Below are 22,219 nucleotides of genomic sequence, written 5' to 3'. Positions count from 1 at the left end.
GCTTGCCAACAAGGGTTTGCCACCAAGTATTAGGTCTTGTTTGCCAGAGGGATTAAATACTTATTTCCCTCTGCAGAATGCAAATAAATTCATATACTTTCCACAATGTGATTTTCCGGATTTAATTTGTGATGTGCTATCTCTCACTGTTACCAATAACCTACCCTTCAATTATGGGCTGCTCATGTCTTTGTCAGTGGGCAAACTTACAAAATCAGCAAGGGATCAAATACTTATTTCCCCCACTGTATATGCAAATTATCACATGCAGAGGGCTTTTTTTGAGGGGGTACTTGGGGGTACTGAGTACCAGCACCTTTTCCATTGTCTGCTAAAATTGAGCCATGGTCCAAGTTTTAATGAAAGAGCTCAGTCTCTACACACCAATTCTGCCTTGTCATAGATTCTGTGACTGGTTGCAGGGGGGCTGGATATTATGGGGTGGGTCCCTCAGTGATCACCACACTGCTGAAGGGTGGCTTAACATTTGAGTACCAGCACCTTTTTTGCTAGAAAAAACACACTGCACATGCATATTCATTGTGCATACCCTGAAAATAGGACTGGCTATGGAGTACTTAAAATCCCTGTCCTAAGCAATTGATCAATCTGCTTCCGCCTAGTTCTGGCCCTGGAGAGAGGGAGCAGCCACTGCAGGAAGTAAGGTCAAGTTATAGCAAGAAACAACATGCAACAACAGCATGAGACAGCAGACACCTGCTGAAGAGGAACAAAGTGCTGATTCTGGAGTAAGAACTGGCAGGTAGCCACCACAGCAGAGGTGTGTAGCCACACCTGGAAATGGTGAATAGCATCAACAGGAGGCAAAGTGCAGTGGCTGGAGACAGGTTGCAGTCACAGAAGGGTTACAGAGGATGGTGTGCCCGTATATGCAGTTTAAGATTTACAAAATGTTCTCTGTAAGGAACACACTGCTTGATGTCAAAATACAGTCTGTGTTTGGAGAATGCATCTAAAGTATTTTAAGAGTTTTCCCATTAACATCTTATTCCAGTCAGTCCAATGACTCGGTAAAATTGCCAGTTCAATTCTTTAGTCAGCAGGGCTGAGATGCTGCAGAGTCCCACTCCTCACATAAAAGCAACACCTAGAGGCCAGATTCAGGGTCCATGATTACAGGGGTCCAGAAGAAGCCCTGGTGCTTGGAACTTGGCCCAAGACCCTCTCTGCAGATAACCAGCTCCTAGCTCCAGCTTCACCTGAGCTGAAAGCATAAAGGAACAGGAGTCTTTTTTAATAATTATATTTTAGGAGCATTGTTTATGATTTGAATAACATTCTTTTGGAGAATATAAAGGTTCCTTTTTGTAGAATTGCAATTACTATTATACATGTGTCTGTTATAAAACATGTGCCATATGGTGTCCCTAATCAAACTTTGTGAGGATTTGTCTGTAAGATTTTGTTTCACACCATCAAATATACAGTCCTTGGTGATTTAAAAAAACCACGTATAGCACCATCCTGCTGTCCCTATTGTTATGTCAAACTGTGGGGTAGGAAGTACTCCAAAAAAAAACCCACAATGGACACAGTGCAAAAGATGTAGCACGGTGGAGATACAAAATAAGGAATTTATTTATTGCTTAATAATAGAGGCGATTGCTTTCTGTCCTGTTGTGTGTCCTTGTGAGATATGGGTAGTAGCCACCATGTAAAGAAAACACGTGACTTATCTGCTTATTTTTAGGTCAGATTTTTGGCTGACTTATCCATTTAATTAGGATTGCTGAATATGTGATCCTAAACTTAAATGGATAAAGCTATCTGCTTAAATTTTGGCCCTATCTCCTAAAATATTTATAAGCCCTTTTCCTCCTAAACACTCATGGGTGGATATTCAAGGAAACTTATCCCTCATATGGAAAGCTGATCTCTAGAGCAAGTACCACGAGACTGCCACTAGATATTGTAGCCACCATTTCGAGGCTGGCAGCCGCTAAAGGCAGGTGTGAACAAGGATCATTCCTGGGCAACAGACCCCCCCCCCCCCACACACACACACACATACACACCGGACCACTAGGGATATAGATAGACCCCAAGGTGGGGGGTTACTTGGTCTGGGAAGGGCATGGCTAAGATGCATATCTCGGGAGGTGGCCTCGGGCTAGTCCTGCAGGCAGGACTGTCTCGAGAGGGGAGTCGATCTCCAAGGAGGTTTAGGAAGGTGGGTCGCAATAGTTGTGGGGGTTTGGGAAGGGGGTGTTGGAATCAGTGGGGAGGAGAGTGAAAATGAGCACGCAGTTATGGAATGCATTACCCATAAACCTGAAAACAATCGATGAAACAACTACCTTTCGCAAATCTCTGAAGACATATTTCTTCAACAAGGCCTACAGTGAAAATCTACAGCCCCACTAATCCACTTCACCAACCCATTCAGTTATGAAAGCCCACCTTCTATAAATACCCTGATAATCCACTCCCTTCTTCTTTCTTCCCTTAATTAAGCTCTACACAATACTAACCATATTTGACATACTGGAATAACTATGTTAACGACACTATGTAAGCCACTTTGAGCCTGCAAATAGGTGGGATACAAATGCAATAAATAAATAAAATGACAGAGGCACTTATGCAGGTCCCAGCCAATATTCAGCTGTGACCCGCATAACTATCCTATGGAGGTCCCAGCTGAATATTAACCAGGACCTGCATAAATAAGCGCTGAATAATGACAAGAGAGTATCTTACAGAGATACATTAGCTATGTGATATCCATTGTAATACAGTATCAGAGGGGAAACACCTGCAATGTGTAGGAGATGTTTAAAACGTATTTGCGAGATATATTGCATTTTCCTAACTATGATACTTGATTATTGAAAATGCTTATTATTTGCCTAGGGGTACTAGAGAAGTTGTAGAGGAGGGAGGAGTAGATTCAGTTGCTTCTCCAGATAGTTTGGATGTGTCACAATTTTTGGAATCGTCTCAGGAGATTATTACTAAACAAGCAACTTTATTGTTACCTTCCATTCAGAGGAGCAAAAGTTGGCGATTTTGAGGGCCTATTTTCCTAAAAAGAATTTACCTTTTTGTGGTCAAGCAGTTACTTTATTCCCAGATGTCTCTAGACCCATTCAATTGTGAAGGAAAACTTTTCTACAACTTTAATCTAAAGTATTGGCAATTGGTGCCCCCTTTTTTCTTAAATTTCCATGTAAGTGCCTAGTAGACTTTTGAGAATAATCTTTATACTTTTTTGGATCCTATACAGCTGGAAACTTTTTTTAGTAGATAAGCCAATTAAGGGCAATTCAGATAATATGGGATTAATTACTTCTTGAATTTCTTAAGGGTTGGGAATATGTTAGATCAGTTCATATGTGATTGCTTTGGTGCCTGTAATTTGCCAGTTATAACTTTTGCCTTTGTCTTGCACTTCTGAACTGGAGTGTATTTCCCTTTATGTGGACTTGAAAATGTTGTATATCTTTATTTTATGAGGTTGCTGGTATATTATTGTCTATTATGATAAAATCTTAATTAAAACAAAATCCCAATATCAGAGGTCCTTGTGCGGGTCAGAATTAGATCACCAGCACACCCTACCTCAGCTGATGGCTGAAGTGCTCACCAACCTGGTTCTTAGTCTTACCTTTTAAATATAAAAACATAGGAATAAAAAAAGAAAGTTTATTCCAAAGAAGAATAAAGAATAAGTTTAGTTCAGTAACATAAGCACAAAGGAAGCCTGAAATATAAAAGAGAAACAGTTAGAGAGGCCTATCCAGCTCCCTGACTTGAAGGAAGTACTGTGCTCCCCCCCCCCCCCCCCCCCCCCCCGTATCTTTCCTTACACCTGCTTTTATACCTTTGTTTTAATACATATCATACCATACAACAGGTCATCTCAGGACAACTCATGTATATATTGTCACCAATCATTTGTCCACACAAGTTTATCCCGCCCAACTACTAGAAACTTCTCTCCCACCCATTCCTTTGTTCTAGAAGATTCTATGCCCCCTTCTCATGCTACTCAGCAGTTTTGTATCACGTATCCAAGCTGTAGCTAAGCTATTTTTGCTGTACTATCTGACCTTGCTGTCGGCAAGCTATATCCTGTTGTTCAGTAGTGAGACTTAGCAACTTCTCCTTTTCCTACCTTCAGATAGTATACTAACATAAGATTTAAAAGTTACAAGAAAGAGCATATAATTCCTACCTTCTTCTAGATGCGAATTATCCTATCATGTCTAACCATTACAGCATTAACTCACAACTAGTCACATCAGCAATCAATAAGCAAGCTCTTTTGCTCCAGGCCTGCCCACCCTAACTAGCCCCAACCCAACCAGTGGCGTAGCTCTCCCAAGCGAGGCTCCAATCTTTTCCTGCCTCTTCTGCCCGCTCTCCCCATCCACATGGTCTGCTCACTTTTACTTCCCTGAAGCACGGTTCTCCCTCCAGCACTAGCGATTCCCAAAGTCAGCCTTCTGCCAGCGTGCGTCATCGAGGCCTCTCCTTAGGCGCGTCCCGCCTACTCTGCAACTTCCTGTTTTCTGCAAAGGTGGGACGTGCCCCTGAGGAGAGGCCCTGACGATGCACACAGGCAGAAGGCTATCGGAATCGCCGGTGCTGGAGGGAGAACAGCGCTTCGGGGCAGTAAAAATGACCAGACCACGCGGACGGGGAGAGCGGGCAGAAAAGAGGAGAAATGCAAAACTCGAGAGGGGAAGGAGAAGGGAGAAAGCGCTGCCCAGGTAGGCCAAGGAGGGAGAGAGAAGCAGATGCCGGGAGGGCAGAGGGAAATTTTTTAAATAACTGTACAGGGGTAGGGGTGGGAAGGGGGCCCACCCAAAATGGCAGGTCTGGCTACGCTCCTGTTACAAAGCTGTACTTTGTTGCATTTGCCGCGCCAGAATCGCTAGTGTGGCTTTGTAAAAGGAGCACTTAGTGTGCAGTATATACCTGCTGCATAATCTGGGAGTGAAATGTACCTCTATCTGATATAATTTATTTTTATTTATTTATTTTTGTTACATTTGTACCCCGTGCTTTCCCACTCATGGCAGGCTCAATGCGGCTTACATATTGTATACTGGTACTTACTTGTACCTGGGGCAATGGAGGGTTAAGTGACTTGCCCAGAGTTACAAGGAGCTGCCTGTGCTTGAAGTGGGAATCGAACTCAGTTCCTCAGTTCCCCAGGACCAAAGTCCACCACCCTAACCACTCATATCTGCTTACAACTTCATTCAACACTACTTTTTAGCAAAAGTAATAGCATTTGCTTTAATACAAGGATAGCCCTCCCCCCCCCCCCCCCCCACCCGCACACACACACATTTTCAGAACATGAATATATAATTAAAACAAATTCAAACTTCTGGCATTTGAAAAAAAAAAAATTAGTCTGGACTGAAAAATGGTGAGTGTCAGTATGTCAAATAAGGGAGTAAAGAATGGAGTGCAACAAACTTCCAGGGGCGTAGCCAGACTTCAGCGGGAGGGGGGTCCAGAGCCTGAGGTGAGGGGGAACATTTTAGCCCCCCCTGGCACCGCCGACCCCCCCCCCCCCCGCCATTTTTGACCTCCCCACCACCACCACCATCTTTAACCCCCCCAGCGCCAACCCTTTCGACCCTCTTCCCGTCGCCAACCCTCCCCTGCCGTCGGGTACCTTTGCTGGCGGGGGTCCCCAACCCCAGCCAGCCGAAGTCCTCTTCTCCAGCGCGGCCGAATTGCTGATCTGCAAGGGCATGCTTCTGTTTCTGTGAGTCTGACGTCCTGCACGTACAGAAACAGAAGCCTGCGCGGCCGCGTTGCTGATCTGCAACGGTAGGCTTCTGTTTCGGTGAGTACGTGCAGGATGTCAGGCTCACAGAAACAGAAGCCTGCCCTTGCAGATCAGCAACATGGCCACGCCGGAGAAGAGGACTTCGGCTGGCAGGGGTTGGGGACCCCCACCAGCAAAGGTACCTGATGGCGGCGGGGAAGGGTTGGCGGCGGGAGGGGGGTCAAAGGGGTTGGCAGTGGGTGGGCCAGGGCCAAATCTATGGGGGCCCATGCCCCCGTAGCCCCACGTAGCTACGCCCCTGCTCCCTACAGAGATGTTATCATAAACAGTTAAACCCTTGTGATATTTATATAAACAACATAGTTTCAGCTCTACAAAGACAAGCTAGTTATTTCTGACAGGGCCCCATAAAGGGCTAAATAATACATTTTGGGTTTTTTAAAGTAATATCAGAAGGTAATGCTAAAATACTTACCCCCACCCCTCCACATTTAGAAAGCGATAGGCTGTGTTGGCATTAGCGCACCGGCAGCCACTAGTGTGGCTTTGTAAATGGGGGGGGGGGGGGGGGGTAAATATTTATTTATTTATTTGTAGCATTTGTATCCCACATTTTCCCACCTTTTTACAGGCTCAATGTGGCTTACATATTGCCGTTATCGGCGTTAGCCGATTTCAGTCTGAACAAATACATAGTTTGAATGAATACAAAGTGAATTGTGGTAGAATGAGGTACATGTAAGGTATGTACAATTGGGGGAACTTAGAGAGGGAAAGGGGGAGGAAGAGTCAGGTAATGTCCATTACGGTCCTTGGTTACATTGTGTCGCAAGTGTCCGGTATTTTATGTTGGGTCAGTGGGGTATGCTCTTCTGAACAGTTCTGTCTTTAGTACTTTCCGGAAATTAAGGTGGTCGAGCATAGTTCTCACTGCTTTTGGCAGTGCGTTCCACAGTTGTGCACCCAAGTAGGAGAAGCTGGATGTATAGGTGGACCTGTACTTGAGTCCGTTGCTGCCTGGGCAGTGGAGATTTAGGCATGATCGTGCAGATTTTGTGGTATTTCTGGTTGGCAGGTCGATAAGGTCTGTTATGTATCCCGCTGCCTCGCCGTAAACAATTTTATGAACAGTTGTGCAGATTTTGAAAGTGATAAGTTCTCTAATTGGTAGCCAGTGTAGCCCTTCTCGGAGTGGTTTGGCGCTGTCAAAAAGCGCCTTTCCAAATATATGTAATTTACTCCTCCCCCACCTTTCACAAAGCTGCACTAGCGGCTGCCGGTGTGATAATGCCAACGTAGCCCATTCAAAGTAAATGGGCTGTGTCGACATTACTGCATGGCTTTGTAAAAGGGGGAGGGGTTAAGGATTTGAGATGACATAGTTCTCAAGGGTAAGCCAAGCAACAGAATTTAAATATTTCACACTGAAGGCACCCACTACCGTCTTTCAAACACAGAGTAGAATTCGTCTGACAAGACATACATCTAGTAAAACTATGCTGCCTCGAGTCTTCAATTCACTGGATTCCAGAAACTTCACTATCCTCTGTTTTACTCACCACAGACTAAGGCAGCCTGTGGTTCCATCCTTCTCTATACTTCCTACTTTTGTGAATTGGGACCACATCCGCCCTTCTCCAGTCCTCTAGAACCATTCTTGACTCTAAAAGAGTATTGAGATTCCCTTTGAAAATATAGGGACCATGCTGTGGGTACATTAATCCCCACGAGTTAAGACCCATGAGTTAAGTCATCTTAAACTACCCACGGGGATTTTAAAATGAAATCTCTACACATGGTCAACCAGCTCTGTCCTCTTCCTAGTCCTGAACCTGACTCTTTTTAACTATAAATGTCATGGGAAATTTTCAGTTTTGAAAATTGCCCTCCCTATATAATGCAAACAACATATATGATTTGGAATTTGAAGAACTTTAGATTTGCTTTAGAGGAGGAAAAAGACAATGTCTCATTTACAGGAGAAGCCGCCATAGATTTCAACAGGGGTGTTCTCACTGCTTCTGTTACCCTTCCACCCAGTGGCGTAGCCACAGGTTGGCCTGGGTGGGCCAGGGCCCACCCACTTTGGACTCAGGCCCACCCACAATTGTGACACTCTTGCTGTGGCTGGTGGAGATCCCCAAACCTTGCCAGCTGAAGATTTTCTCTCTTTGGGCACCAGCGCTCTTCCAAATGTCAGCCAACGGCACTTGCCCAGAGACCGGCCCTTCTGCACATGCTCAGTTTTCGCACATGCATAAGCACTGAGCATGCACGACAAGCCGGTAGCAGCATCAGTCTGAGGCAAGTGCTGCCGGCTGCCTCAAGGAGGAGGAGGAGGAAATCTTCAGGAAGCAGGGTTTGGGGATCCCCGCCTGCTCAAGTATTTAATATTTGGGGTCTGTGGGCAGGGAAGGGTGGAGAGAGGAGCAAACCAGAGGGGGATTGGGGGGGGGATGTGAATTCCATGCCCACCCACCTTGGGCTCAGGCCCACCCAAATTTGATCATCTGGCTACGCCCCTGCTTCCACCAGTGCCATGAACTGTAGTTATTTGGGAGAAACTCTTTCACAAACACTGGTGCAGCACCGAGGGCAAAATCAGCAACAGAGAGTTGATGTGAATACATTAAGTATTGTATCACTGTGTAATATAGCTGGTGCCTCCCATTTAGAAACAATGAACTAATATGATTCATTCCTTCTTACAGGACAGGAAGATTATGACAGACTTCGCCCCCTTTCATACACAGGAGCCAACGTGATAATAATTTGCTATGATGTCACCAATCCTGGCAGCTTCGACAATGTTCTCACAAAGGTGCAAATTCTCTCTCTCTCTCTCTCTCTTTTTTTTTTAATGAATACAAACATAGTAGTTAACGTTTGTTGAAAATTCAGTGAAGGGCCTGAGCACTTTATCTGCTCCCCATTCTCTTCCTCCACCTATGGTTGTGAAGCAGTGACTATGTGGCTGTGCTTTCCAAAGGCCCACCCAGCCCACTGCCTCCCTTCTGCAGTGGGTGCCAGCTCTATGGGTGAGGTGGGGGCTTAGCACCCTCATTGTTAGGTAACCTCCTTCATTTTGCCCAGGGGAGTAGTTTGTACTGTGTTTAGTATACCCAATCATTTTGTGAAGTTAACACCTATGACTGTGTGTGGTTAATGCCATGTGGCTGGACATTTCCCTCTCCCTGATGCTCTGGTCTGATTCCAGCCTGATCAGGAATGCTAAGTGTGCAGGTAGAGAATGACACGGGGATAGGGACCCGCAGTAACCATGGAGATGGGGATGGGGACAGAGCGTGTGGGGACAGGGCGGGGACAGATCCCACAGGGGATGGGATGAGGACAGATCCCATGGGGACAGGGCGGGGATGGAGACAGAGCTCACAGGGACAGGGACAAACTTTGTCCCCATGTCACTTTCTACTTTGAAGCCTGTTAATGAACTGGACTGCTATTTATGTTTGAGTGATGCAGACAACGATGTTTTGATTTTTTTGGAAAAACAAGTAAACATGCTGGCCACAACTAGCAAAATTAGCGTGGGGGATCCTGCACATCTTGCTACCAGGGTAGGCAATCCACCTGAATGGATGAACACCAAATCCCACGGAGTCAAAACACAAACAAAGAAGTGGGAAGTGGACCAATGACTCCAGGAAGCTGTGACTGTGGTTGTATACAATGAACAAACTTTAATGTAGACTCAACACAGTACTGTGTTTCGGCCACAGGCCTGCCTGAGGAGTCTAAAAAACATATTTAAAAAAACCATATAAATAATATGTATATATAACTGAAAAACACAATACACACATGAAACGTGTATAATCATATGTAAGTAAAAACATCAAATTGAAATTATAATGAATAAACAGATAATTGATGACAAAAACACTATATATAACACAGGCGCATGAGCATCACGTCATATTGACAAATACTTAAAGAAATATATATATAACAAACACATAAATAAGCAAAACCATTCTATTTTCATATGGGAATTTCATACGTTTAGACAAAAGACTCTAGTAAAAGGGAACTGAACCTTTTCAATTAAAAAGACTAGCATTAAAAGAGGCTTCTAGAAAAATATATATACTACTGATTGCCATAGACATAGTCCAGCAAGGATAACATAAAAAAGGGAGCATTAAGAGAACAGCAATGGAGAGTAAGGGCACAACGCAATCAAATTATGTGCTGAAAAAATCAAATATCAGATTGCGATGTATGGTGCAAAGGATTACCTGGGATGTAAACCTAAAAATAAAGTTCTGCTAATGGAATATAATGACATAACCTTTAATGGCTTTTATGCAAATATTAAGTCCCGATATAAATGATGTGCACTAAAATGTCTAAGAAATAATATCACTAAACTAAAAATAGCGAAGCATATTACAGGGGGTTATATTAGATGCTAATCACGAAAAAAATGCTGATTTCTTGAGATTAATAGAAAGGAAGAGTAAGCTGTGAGATTTGAAGGTGTTGTGCTGGCTTTGGCCAGGCAGACAAGACAGTAAGTGACAGATTGTTCAGTGAGTGGATAAGGAATGTGATGTGGGGTGGGGGGGGGGGGGTGATGGAGGAGTTACTCTGGGGAAGAAGGGATGGAAGCTGGAGCATAAGTCAGGGGCGTAGGCAGACACCCAATTTTGGGTGGGCCTGGGCCCAACATGGGTGGGCAGAAGAACTCTGCCTTGTCCCACAAGTGATTTGGTCTCTCCCTTTCTCGCCTGGATGCCATATGGTCTCTCAAATATCCCCCTCCCCCGTATACCTTTTAAGTAGCAGATTTTCACCGGCAGCGAGTAGCAACTAATACACATTGCTCATGTTGGCCCCACAGCCTTCCCTCTGATGCAACTTCCTGTTTCCGTATAGGCGGGAATACATCAGAGGGAAGGCTGTGGTGGGGCCAGTATGTATCAGTCTCTGCTCACTGCAGGTAAAGATCTGCTATTTACAAGGTATGCAGGAGGGACAACTGTTGGAGTTTTTGGCTGGTGAGGCTTGGGGATCCTAGCCAGCCACATCATAGATGTGCTGCTACTGGGTGGGCCTGAACCCAAAGTGGGTGAGCCTAGGCCCACCCTTGGCTACGCCACTGGCATAAGTGAAGTGGGGTGCAGGATGGAAGGGATGTGTCTGTGGTGAAAATTCTCCTGCTTAAAAAATTACTCCAACTTGGGAGCTCTGTGCTCATGGCCAGATTTAGAATTTTGGCAACTTTAGGCACCTTTTCTGTGCTCTTGCCTGAGCCCTCCAGCTTCTGGACAGTCCCCCTGCCCCCTGTAGCTTTTTTGTGGATCTGCTCCTTAGTCACCCTAGCCTTAAAAGAAGGTACCAGCAGAGATCCAAATAGCACCACACCTTCAGCAGGAAACAAGAAAGATCAGTATTAGGACTAAGCCAGGAAGCATTCACAAGCCCTGAGGCAGCCCCACTCCCTCTTCCTATATGGGCTTCCTGTTGCTAAAGAAACTCATGCAAGCAGCAGGGTCCATTGCAAGGCTGTATGTGCATGCCAGCTCAAAGGCTCTGCACTGATATTTCTTGTCTGCTAAAGAAGGAATGGCACCAACTGGATCTCTACCCCAGGCTTCATTCAGCCACAAGCACACCAAATGGTATCTTTGAAATGTGACTGTCTAAGGAATTGCCTATGTTGCAGACCTGCCAAGTCTCCCGCATTCAGCAGGAGACTTCTGCCAAAGTGAGAAAGCCTCCTGCTGAGACAAAGTGCTGGGCCAGGGGCTACACTGCTGCCGCTGCTTCTCCCGATGAACAGCAGCTGCCGCCGCAAATAAGAAAAGCAAGCACAAAGCCGCAGCAGCCTTCAGGCATGCGCTATCAGCTCTGCCGGTCCTCTGCCCCTGGAATGGGAAGCTGACGTCAGCAGGGGGCAGAGGACCGACAGAGCCGACATGCATCGCATGCCTGAAGGCTGCTACTGCCCTACACTTGCTTTTCTTGTTCTTTTGCTGTGGCTGCTGCTGCTCATTGGGAGAAGCAGCAGTGACCAGGAAACACTGAGATACAGGGGGGAAGGGAATGGAGAGGGAGGCAGGAGGTGCTGAATGGAGAGAGCAGAGGGGAGAAAATGAGTGGGGACACTGATGGAAGAGGGTACAGAGAGAGAGAGAGATGAGTGAAAAGACGGGGGGGGGGGGAGAAAGAGGAGACATGGAAAAGGGCAGGAGAGAGAGACGTGCCGGGGAGAAGGAAGGGAAGAAAGGGGAAGACCCTGGCTAGTCAGATGTAGAGAGAAAGAGGAAGGATGCTAGATGAAGGAGGGAGAGAAAGAGGAAGGATGCTAGATGAAGGAGGGAGAGAAAGAGGAAGGTTGCTAGATGAAGGAGGGAGAGAAAGAGGGAAGATGCTGGAAAGATGGGGGCAGAAAGTGAGAAGACGCTGGATGGAAGGGTAGGGAGAGAAAGAGGAGAGATACTAGAAGGATGGGGAGAGAAAGGGGACATGCTGAATTGAAAAGGGTAGAGAGAGAGAGAGACACACACACACACACACTGGGTGGAAAGATTGGGAGAGAGGGTAAATGCTGGATGGAAGGATGGGGAGAGAAAAAGGGAAGATGGTGGATGGAAGGGTAGTGGGAGAGAGAGAACATGCTGAATAAAAGGATGCAGAGAGAAAGAGGGAGACACTGGAAGGATGGGGAGAGAAAGAGAGAGAGGACACGCTGAATGGAAAAGGGTAGAGAGAGAGAATTGGCTAGAAGGGGAGAGAGAGGGAGACACTGGATGGAAGGATTGGGAGAGAGGGTAGATGGGTGGGTTCATGGGGAGGGAGAAAGGGTAAATGATTGGAAGGATGGGGAGGGAAAAAGGGGAAGAAGCTGGATGGAAGGGTAGGAGAGAAAGAGGGAAGATGCTGGATGAAAGGATAGGGAGAGAAACAGGAGACGCTGGATGGAAGGAAGCAGAAAGAGGGGGAGACACAAAGGATGGGGAGAGAAGGAGGGGAGATTTTGGATGGAAAGGGGAGAGGTTAGAGTTAGTGAAAGACTGGAGATTAAGAGGAAGGGGCATGGGGAGAATAAGGGTGAGGAAAAGATGAAAAGCCATAGGTAGATGAAGGAGAGGGAAATTAAAGACTGGATAGTAAGAATAAATTAAATCTGAACAGAGAGAGAGGCAGAAAAATAAATTGAAAAAAAAAACAAAGAAAAAGGAGAGAGAAAAGTGACAAATGGACAGGAAACCCTGGTAAGAGAGTTAAGAGAAGATGAAGGAAAGCAGAATCAAGAGACTGGGATTAACAAAATTAGAAAAAGTAAATGGCCAGACAAAAAAAGTACAGAAAATAATCTTATTTTTAATTAGAATAAAGTAATATGGTAGCTGTGTTAATAATGGTTAATAAATGCAAATAAAACACAAAATAGAAAATAAGGTGATACCTTTATATTGAACTGATTTTAATACATTTTTGATTAGCCTTTAGAGACTAACACTTCAGGTCAGGAGATGATACCATAAAAGCAGTATACTGTCCTGACCTGACCTGATGCAGGAGGTTTTGGCCTCTGAAAGCTAATTGAAAAAGGTATTAGGCTAGTACAATAAAAAGGAATCATCTTATTTTCCATTTTCTAGAGCCTGAACTTGAGCGTATGCGGGAGGGCTGGCACTGACAGCTGAAACATGCTGCCAACTGCTGCACTGCTCAAACAGCATGGTAGGAGGATCCTGAAGTGGAACTCTTCAAATAGCGGAGCTTGGGCAGTTCCACCAGCGATTCAGCTAGTGCCACAATTTTGGAGTGGGTTTAAGCGCAAAGTGAGGGGATCAAGGTCCCCTCTTGTTATGTCCTTGAGGGGAATAAATGCTGGATAGGGGATGTAATAGGGTGAACTGAAATACTCCCTCTTACCCATCCCTGCTGTCGCTGGTGTAAATAAAATATTTTCTAGAATGGCCGTGGGACTGAGGTGTGCCAGGGAGCAGAGCCATGAGGTAGAGTGGGTGGAGCCAATGCAGAGTAGGGCATGTACTAAAATCTCCCTCTCAAAAATTGGGTCCCCTTGTCAGCTCTGATCGAAGATGCCAATGCCACAGAATTGGGCGATTTCCTGCAAGCCCCTGTGGGAAAATGCAAAAGCCGAGGGTAGCAGTTTTTTGGGCTGATTACCTGCGAGGGCCCACGGGTTGATGGATTTTTTCCCCTTGCGAATCCTATTGGTCAAATTTGACTGATGGCGAGGGAGGCGGGATGTAGCCCACTTTAAATACTTGGCGCTACCCCATCCCAAATCCAACTCCCGCACCTGTCCCAGACAGTCTCAGGGACTCCCTCACTGTAGGCGTCAGGCGAAATGATCATGTTGCTGGTTGGGGGCGTCACAGATCCCCACTCCCCCGCCTGATGATCTGTTGAGCTTTCTATCAGAGAACAGATCATCAGGATGGGGACCCGGTACCAGAGAGGAGAAGAATGTGTGCAGTAGCGCACACCGGCAGCGCAGCAGTGCCAGACAGTCTAATTGTGAGTCAGGGTCGAGGGGGGGAGGGAGCTGAAGAGGAGGAACAGAAGCCCAACGAGGACAATGCATCATCGTGGAGATTGGGGAATCTCCATTGAGGATGGGGAGGAATCCCACTCTGTACTAGCGTCGGTTTCGGTGTCACTGTCCTCCCCCCCCCCCCCCCCCTCCAAACATACCTCAGTGTTGGTGGTCTAGTGGGGCAGGCAGGAAAGCTCTCACTCTTTCCTGCCTGCTGCTCTGCCACTGCTGCTCACTCCTGCCTCTCACTTTGTCTTTAAAGTGGCTGACAACTGAGACGTCAAGCTCTCTTGGCAGCCATTTTAAAGACATAGCGGGAGGCGGGAGCGAGCAGCAGATCAGCGGAAGCGCAGCAGGCAGGAACGAGTGGGATATTTCCTGCCCCACTAGTCCACCAGGAAGTTCAGGGAGGGTACCGATCCACCCACCCAGGGCTAGAGAGCAAGAAGGGTTGACCTCATCCAGTCCCGTCTCCAGTTTTCAATTAATCATCCAGTCCCGTCTCCAGTTTTCAATTAAAAACAGGAGACGGGACCAGATGATATCAAAAAGTTGAAGCCAATTTTGGTAGTCTGTGTTTCCCCTCCCCTGCTCAACCATTGTTCTGCATACACTCAAAACAAAGGAAACAAACCTATGATGAGGTTCTGCATTCACATTGTCGTCCTTTATTGTTAGCAGAATTTTTATTTAATCTCGCTTATATTTTGAAACATGCCAACTTGTGCATATGGATGTACAGAGAGGAAGTACAATAACGGAACAACCTTTCATAGGTAGAGTAGTAATTTGTTATAAATCTTAATCAGTGTGTCATTTGGAGAGCCTGGTTATAGGGACACCCTAGCACGTGTTATATTTATGCAGAGATTTTTTTTCTCCTGGTAAAGGGCCACTAAAACAGACATCATGTTATGTGAATCAGGTGCTCAACATTTAGAGTTTCTAGCTCTTTGTTTGTTTGTTTGTTTGTTTGTTTACTTATTTATGATATGCTTATGATGTTGCTGATTATGGATTAAGCTGCTGGATTATGAATTATGCTGCTGATGCTGATTATTATGATTATACTACTGATGATTACAAGGATTTCATATTTGCGTTATTAATATTCATATTGACCTTATTAATATTTATATTATTGTCTATTTTTTGGGCTACTTTTGGGTAGGGAAAATTTTCGCCATCTGGCAACTCAGGCTCTGATGTTGGTTATGCAGAAATTCAACTGAGCTCGTCCTGGGAGAGGCTGGGATGCAGGCACTGTAAACTCTCATACTGTGAGAGCTCCTGCATCATTCCCTATAGTTCCACCTCTTGGAAGAGGCTGGGAGTCCCAGCCTCTTCCAAGAGGTGGAACTGTAGGGAATGGGTCTGCAGCATCTCCCTCACAATTCAATATTATATTTCCTTCTGTCTGTCCCAGTATAGCAATAATTTTGTTCTTAGATTCCTTGAGTGGTTTTAATGATATTTATTTACATGCTCTGCACTATACAGTGGTATCCAGAGGTTAATCACTTTTGTAAGGGTGTTCCTGTTCTGTTGGTCGGCTGTAAGACGGACCTAAGAAAAGACAAAGTCAGACCTAGGAAACTCCGAGAGGACAGACTGGAACCCATAACCTACCAGAAGGTAAGAGCTACTGCACGACAGAAAGTCCAATTATTTCTCAGAGAGTAAAACTCTGTTAGCAGAGGGCACTCCTGCTTTAGGAAAAGCATTTCCCTCCCTCATCCCATAGATCAGGGCTTCCTAAATCTGTCCTGCTGACCCCAAAATGACTATGCATGCAATAAATTTACATCAAGTCATCTAACTTAAAGACATATTTATTCAAGAATGCTTATCCCACTGTTAATACTAAATCCTAGCCTTCCTCACACCAGCCGTGCCCACCAGTACCCCGACTGCACCTACCTCGACATGCACCCCTGTCTTATCCATATGTTGTTACCCCTTCCTTTGGCTTCCTTGTATCTGTACCCTCCCTGAATTGTAACCACTTGTAATAGTGTAAGCCACATCAGGGGCGTAGCCACGGGTGGGCCTGGACCCACCCAATTTGGGCTCAGGCCTACCCAGCAAAGGAGCACCCAATGGGCCTTCTTTCCCCTCCCTCTGTCGGGCAGCGCGCGCCAGCCTAACTGTACAACAAAGCTGCACGGCACCAGGTCCGTCAGCATGCTGCTGCTAGCTCCTACCTTGTCATCTGCTAAATCTGCAGCGAATCCACGCGGTGCCAGGGCTGTCTCTCTGTACGCTGCTGCGACTGCTTCCTCTGCGCTAGCCCCGCCTCACCTCCGATATTCTTTCTGAAGAGGCGGGGCTAGCGCAGAGGAAGCAGTCCCAGCAGCGTACAGAGAGACAGCCCTGGCACCGCGTGGATCCGCTGCAGGTTTAGCAGCAGAACTAACACCTCTGCCGAAAGATGACAAGGTAGGAGCTAGCGGCAGCAATCTGACGGACCCGGTGCCGTGCAGCTTTGTTGTACAGTTAGGCTGGCGCTGCCCGACGGAGGGAGGGGAAAGAAGGCCCATTGGGTGCCGGTAGGTGGTGCCGGAGAAACCTGCAGCGGTGGCTTGGGGGGGGTTCGGGGCAGTGGGTAGCCAGACAGCCAATTTTGGGGAGAGGGGGGGAGAGAGAAAATTTTGTGTCCACCCACTTTGTGCTCAGGCCCACCCAAACTTGGCTGTCTGGCTACGCCACTGAGCCACATTGAGCCCGCTCTTGTGTGATAATGTGGGGTATAAATGTACTAAAAATAAATAAATAAAATAAATATATTGTGTCTCCATGTTATGCAAGTGGACCTAATGCTTAATCATAGTCCTGAAACCCAGTTGACTGCAGGGTCCCCAGAACAGGTTCGGAAAATCTTCTATAAATATTTCCATACCTACTCAGGGAATTAATGTTCCTCTGGTCCACAGCATGTCCTGTAATGTCGTTTTCTCCACAACCCATTACTCAATTCAGTCGCACTGCTGACTAATGCAAAATATCATTACTTTTTCTGCTTTGACAAACTCACTCAGAGTATAAATCTTTGGTTATGATAATTACCAGAACCTAACAAAGGTGAGGTTTATAGTCTGCATAGTAGGAACTCTCCCAGAATGGGAATAACAAAAAGAGAATATCAAACAAACCTTTGTTTAAAGAAAGGGATTGATAGCCTCCTCCCAGCACCAGAGCAGAGCACCACCCAAACTGTTCCCCTGCTCCTGCAGCACAGTTGTGAGATTAAGTGCACCTTTAATAATAAGATGCCCAATATTCAAAGTGGTTTAAATGGCCCATAGAGGCTCCTGGCTGTTTAAATTACTTGTCCATGAATACTGAGCGGCACTTAACCGGTTAGTGTGACTGAATATTTGTGGTTAGTGCCTGACCCGAAACTGCCTAACTTGTGGGTGTTGCAGGGGCAGAGTTGGAACTTATGTCACAAGTCAACTCGTTCGTACCTGAATCTCCACTACCCAGGTGTCTATGGCCTCAAGTACAAGACCACCTATGCATCCTCCTTCTCCTATCGCAGCACTCACCTGTGGAATGGGCTGCCTCAATTGGTCAAACTTACCCCTGATCACCCGACCTTCAAGAAGTGTCTCAAGACCTTCCTTTTTGGTAGAGCTTACACTACGAACCCACCTGGCAAACAAAGCGACACATTGTCAGCCTTTACTCTTTCCCCTTACCCTCCTCAGTTATTTCTCTTTCCCTTTCTGACATTGCCTATATGCTTGTTGTATTATTGTACATTTTTGAAACTGCTGTACGCCACATTGAGCCTGCCTGTGGGTGGGAATATTGTGGGATATAAATACTATAAATAAATAAATATTCAGCCCTTGACCGTATGCGATAACATTATAAGTTGAGCCACATAAAAAGCAATCCTATCTTAAGCTGTTCATCTTATGTGGTTAAGGGCTGAATTTTGCACATAACTGCATAAGGTTTAGCAGCCAACGTATAGCCAGATATTCAGTGCCAGTGCCCAGACATGCCCAGTATTGCATATCCAGGAATACAGCCGGAGACAGCCATAAAAACACTGGCCAGTGGTGGCTGAATATCAGCCGGAAGGTTCATTGGAAAAAAATCAGTCAGCTGCATGCCATTTTTAAGTTTCATCACCAGGTGGCAATATTTACTCACTTTTTAGATAACAGTAAACCAACTAGACAGGTTCAAGTTAATTGTGGACTGAATTCAAAGAGCTGTTTACAAAACCCAGTAATTCACCATGTCCTCCCTTACTTTCCTCATCACTCTTCTCATTTACCTGCCTTAACTTGTTCTTCTCCATGGTCACTCTCCTAACACAACTCAGAGGGGAGGGAGCCCCAGAGTACAGAAAGCAATGTTACAAACAACAGCTCACCACAGACTTAAATCTGCTTGTGCTGCAGTCACTGAAACCCAAGGTATCCGTTTTATTCAAAAACTCTACGGTTTATGGTTTATTGAGATTTACTATACCGCCATTACTGACTGGCAGTTCTCGGAGGTTTACAATACAATTAAAGATTTCAAAGAAAATGAAAGGAACTACAAAATTCAATAGGGCAGTGGATAGAACGGAAATCATAGAGGGAAATGAGAACTAGCAACAGAGATCAAACAGAAATAAAAGAATAGTTTGTCAAAACATCATACTAAGTCAAAAGCTTTAACAAAGAGCCATGTGCCTTAAGTTTTTGCTTTGAATGTTTTAAAAGAAGTCTCAGCACGAATGTCTGGCAGAAGGGAATTCCAATGATAGGGAGTGTAAAAAAGAAAGCATGATGGCGAATGGACTGTAATTGGGCAGATTTTGGACTGGGTACTGGGTACTGGGTACTTAACTGGCCGTTAAGTAAACAAAGGAGATGGGCCAGGGAATAAGGAATGGTGAGGGAGAACAAGTAGCCAGGGTGACCGAGTCCATAGGATATGTATGTAAGGACCAATAGTTTAAAGCTAATGTGCTGATGAATTGGAAGCCAGTGATATTTTTGAAGCAGTGGTGATGTGTGGTCCTAACGATGGGCGTAGCAGAGCAATCAAATGGCTGTATTTTGGAGAGATTGGAGCCTTTTAATGGATGTTTGTGTGCAACCCAGGTATATAATAAAGGAGTGAAAAGTATTGGTGCTGAAGTAACAGCAAACAGCATGAAGCTGTAAAGAGTACAAAGAAACTCTGTTTTACAACTATTGGAAATTTGAGGTGAAAATAATAGGTGTGAATCAAGTATGACCCCAAAGTAGTTAAAGGCACATTTCATAGATAAGGTGCAAAAACTGTGGAACATCTAGTTCTACAGCAATTAATGGGAAGGGAAGGGAAATGGGACTTGATATACTGCCTTTCTGAGGTTTTTGCAACTACATTCAAAGCAGTTTACATATATTCAGGTACTTAATTTGTACCAGGGGCAATGTAGGTTTAAGTGACTTGCCCAGAGTCACAAGGAGCTGCAGAGGGAATCTACTACTACTACTACTACTACTACTACTTAGCATTTCTATAGCGCTACTAGGGTTACGCAGCGCTGTACAAGTTAAAACATGGGGAAGGACAGTCCCTGCTCAAGAGAGCTTACAATCTAAAGGTAACAAACTATGTAGTCAGTGTAGTCAGTGTATCATGAATGGGGAAGGTGGTTAGGCGCCAAAAGCAAGGGAGAAGAGATGGGTTTTGAGTAAGGACTTAAAGATGGGCAGGGAGGGCGCATGGCATATGGGCTCGGGGAGTCTGTTCCAGGCATAAGGTGATGCGAGGCAGAAGGGACGGAGTCTGGAGTTAGCGGTGGTGGAGAAGGGTACAGATAGGAGTGATTTGTCCTGAGAGCGGAGGTTACGGGTGGGGACATAGGGGGAGAGGAGGGTAGAGAGGTAATGGGGGGCTGCAGATTGAGTGCATTTGAAGGTCATTAGGAGAAGCTTGAACTGAATACGGTAGTGAATCGGGAGCCAGTGAAGCGACTTGAGGAGAGGGGTGATATGAGAGTATCGGTTCACGCGGTAGATAAGACGTGCAGCGGAATTTTGGACAGATTGAAGGGGGGATAGGTGGCTAAGCGGGAGACCAGCAAGGAGAAGGTTGCAATAGTCAAGATGAGAGGTAACGAGTGAGTGGACGAGGGTTCGGGTGGTCTGTTCAGAGAGGAATGGGCGGATTTTGCTAATCAAACTCAGTTCCCCAGAATCAGAGTCCACTGCATTAACCACTAGGCTACTCCTCCACTAGCAACATTCCATGTAGAAGCCTGCCCTTGCAGATCAGCAATGCAGGAGGTCAGACTCACAGAAACAGAAGCCTGCGTGGCCACGTTGCTGATCTGCAAGGGCAGGCTTCTACATGGAATGTTGCTAGTGGAATAGCAACATTCCATGTAGAATCTCAAATAGTAGCAACAGAATCTCAATAGTAGCAACATTCCATCTAGAATCTACAAATAGTTTCAACATTCCATGTAGAATCTCAAATAGGGAAAGGGAATTGGGACTTGATATACCACCTTTCTGAGGTTTTTGCAACTACATTCAAAGTGGTTTACATATATTCAGGTACTTATTTTGTACCAGGGGCAATGGAGGGTTAAGTGACTTGCCCAGAGTCACAAGGAGCTACAGTGGGAATTGAACTCAGTTCCCCAGGATCAAAGTCCACTGCACTAAACACTAGGCTACTCCTGCACTCCACTGCACTTCTTAGAGAAATCTGATACATTACACCTTCATTAGACCAGTTTCAGGAAGGCACATAACATCAAAAATAGCTTTGCTAGGTCTTACCACTACTATACTTCATTACTTAGACAAAGTCAAAATAATTATTCTCTCTCTGGAATTAACTGCAATGTTTGATCGCATTGATCATTCCAACGTCTTACACACTTGAGCATCTCCAGTACGGCCGGTTCTTAACTGATTTCATACATCTTCCCTAATCGGACTTACACTTACTGGGTTCATTGAGCTAATTGGGCTCATCCTCTCATCCTTAATTGTAGCATCCCACAATGATTTCTACTCATTCCCACGTTATTTTCTCTGCTCCTGCCCTACCCCGACCCTTCACCCCTTCCCCGGCACCTCACAACTCAAAAAATAAATACTATAGCTAATGAGGATTCCCAAGCTCTGTCTACTGAAGACTTCCTTGTGCCCTGGGTCCAACATCTCTTTCATCCTCTCCCCTGTCCATGCAGCATCTCTCCCTTCCTCCCTCCTCCCACCTACCTCCACGTTCAGCAATTCTCCCTCTCTCCCCGTGCATCTTTCCCTCCCCTCCACCCTCATGTCCAACATTTCTCCCTCTCTTGCCCCTCTCCCCCGTACAGCATTTCTCCCTCCCTCCCTCCCACTCCATCTCACCTCCCCTCCAATCCTCCCTCCCCAACCCATGTTGCATCTCTCCCTCCCACCCCACCCTATGTCCAGCAATTCTCCTTCTCTCTCCTCATATATCTCTTCATCCCCTCTACTCTATCACCCCTCTATCATCATTTTTACCTCTCTTGCCCCTCTCCTCCATGCAACATCTCTCCCTTCCACCCCACCCCAACAATCCTCCCTCCTACCCCAACCCATGCAGCATCTCTACCTCCCACCCTACCCATGTCCGGCAATTCTTCCTCTTTCCCAGTGCATCTCTCCCTTCCCTCCACCCCCATATCCAATATTTCTCCCTCTCTTGCCCCTCTCTTCGCTCTGCAACATCTCTCCCTCCCACACCACCCCATGTGCAGCAAATCTCCGTCTAACCCCACACCACCTGCAGCATCTCCCCCTCCCTCCATATCCAACAGTTAACCTTCTCTCTTCCTTCCCTCCCCTCCATCCCCATGCATTTCTCTGCAGCACCTGCTTTCTTTCCTTTACTTCCCTCCCCTCCACACCTGTGCCAGTGTG

At 45.8% G+C, this 22,219-nt stretch overlaps 1 protein-coding gene across 1 annotated transcript in view; it reads left to right on the top strand.

Annotated features, from left to right (window-relative positions):
* Positions 1 to 22,219, top strand: part of RHOD (ras homolog family member D) — a 55,378-nt gene that overhangs the window by 30,160 nt on the left and 2,999 nt on the right. Inside the window, exons 3-4 of the mRNA XM_030185829.1 lie at positions 8,485 to 8,594; positions 15,813 to 15,947. Of these exons, the coding sequence (XP_030041689.1) occupies positions 8,485 to 8,594; positions 15,813 to 15,947 (245 nt within the window). The remainder of the gene's footprint in view (positions 1 to 8,484; positions 8,595 to 15,812; positions 15,948 to 22,219) is intronic.

Source organism: Microcaecilia unicolor, chromosome 1, assembly GCF_901765095.1.
Source record: "Microcaecilia unicolor chromosome 1, aMicUni1.1, whole genome shotgun sequence".
Classification (NCBI taxonomy): Eukaryota; Metazoa; Chordata; class Amphibia; order Gymnophiona; family Siphonopidae; genus Microcaecilia; species Microcaecilia unicolor.
Note: the sequence above shows the minus strand (reverse complement) of the source record. Positions and strands in the feature narration are given on the sequence as shown.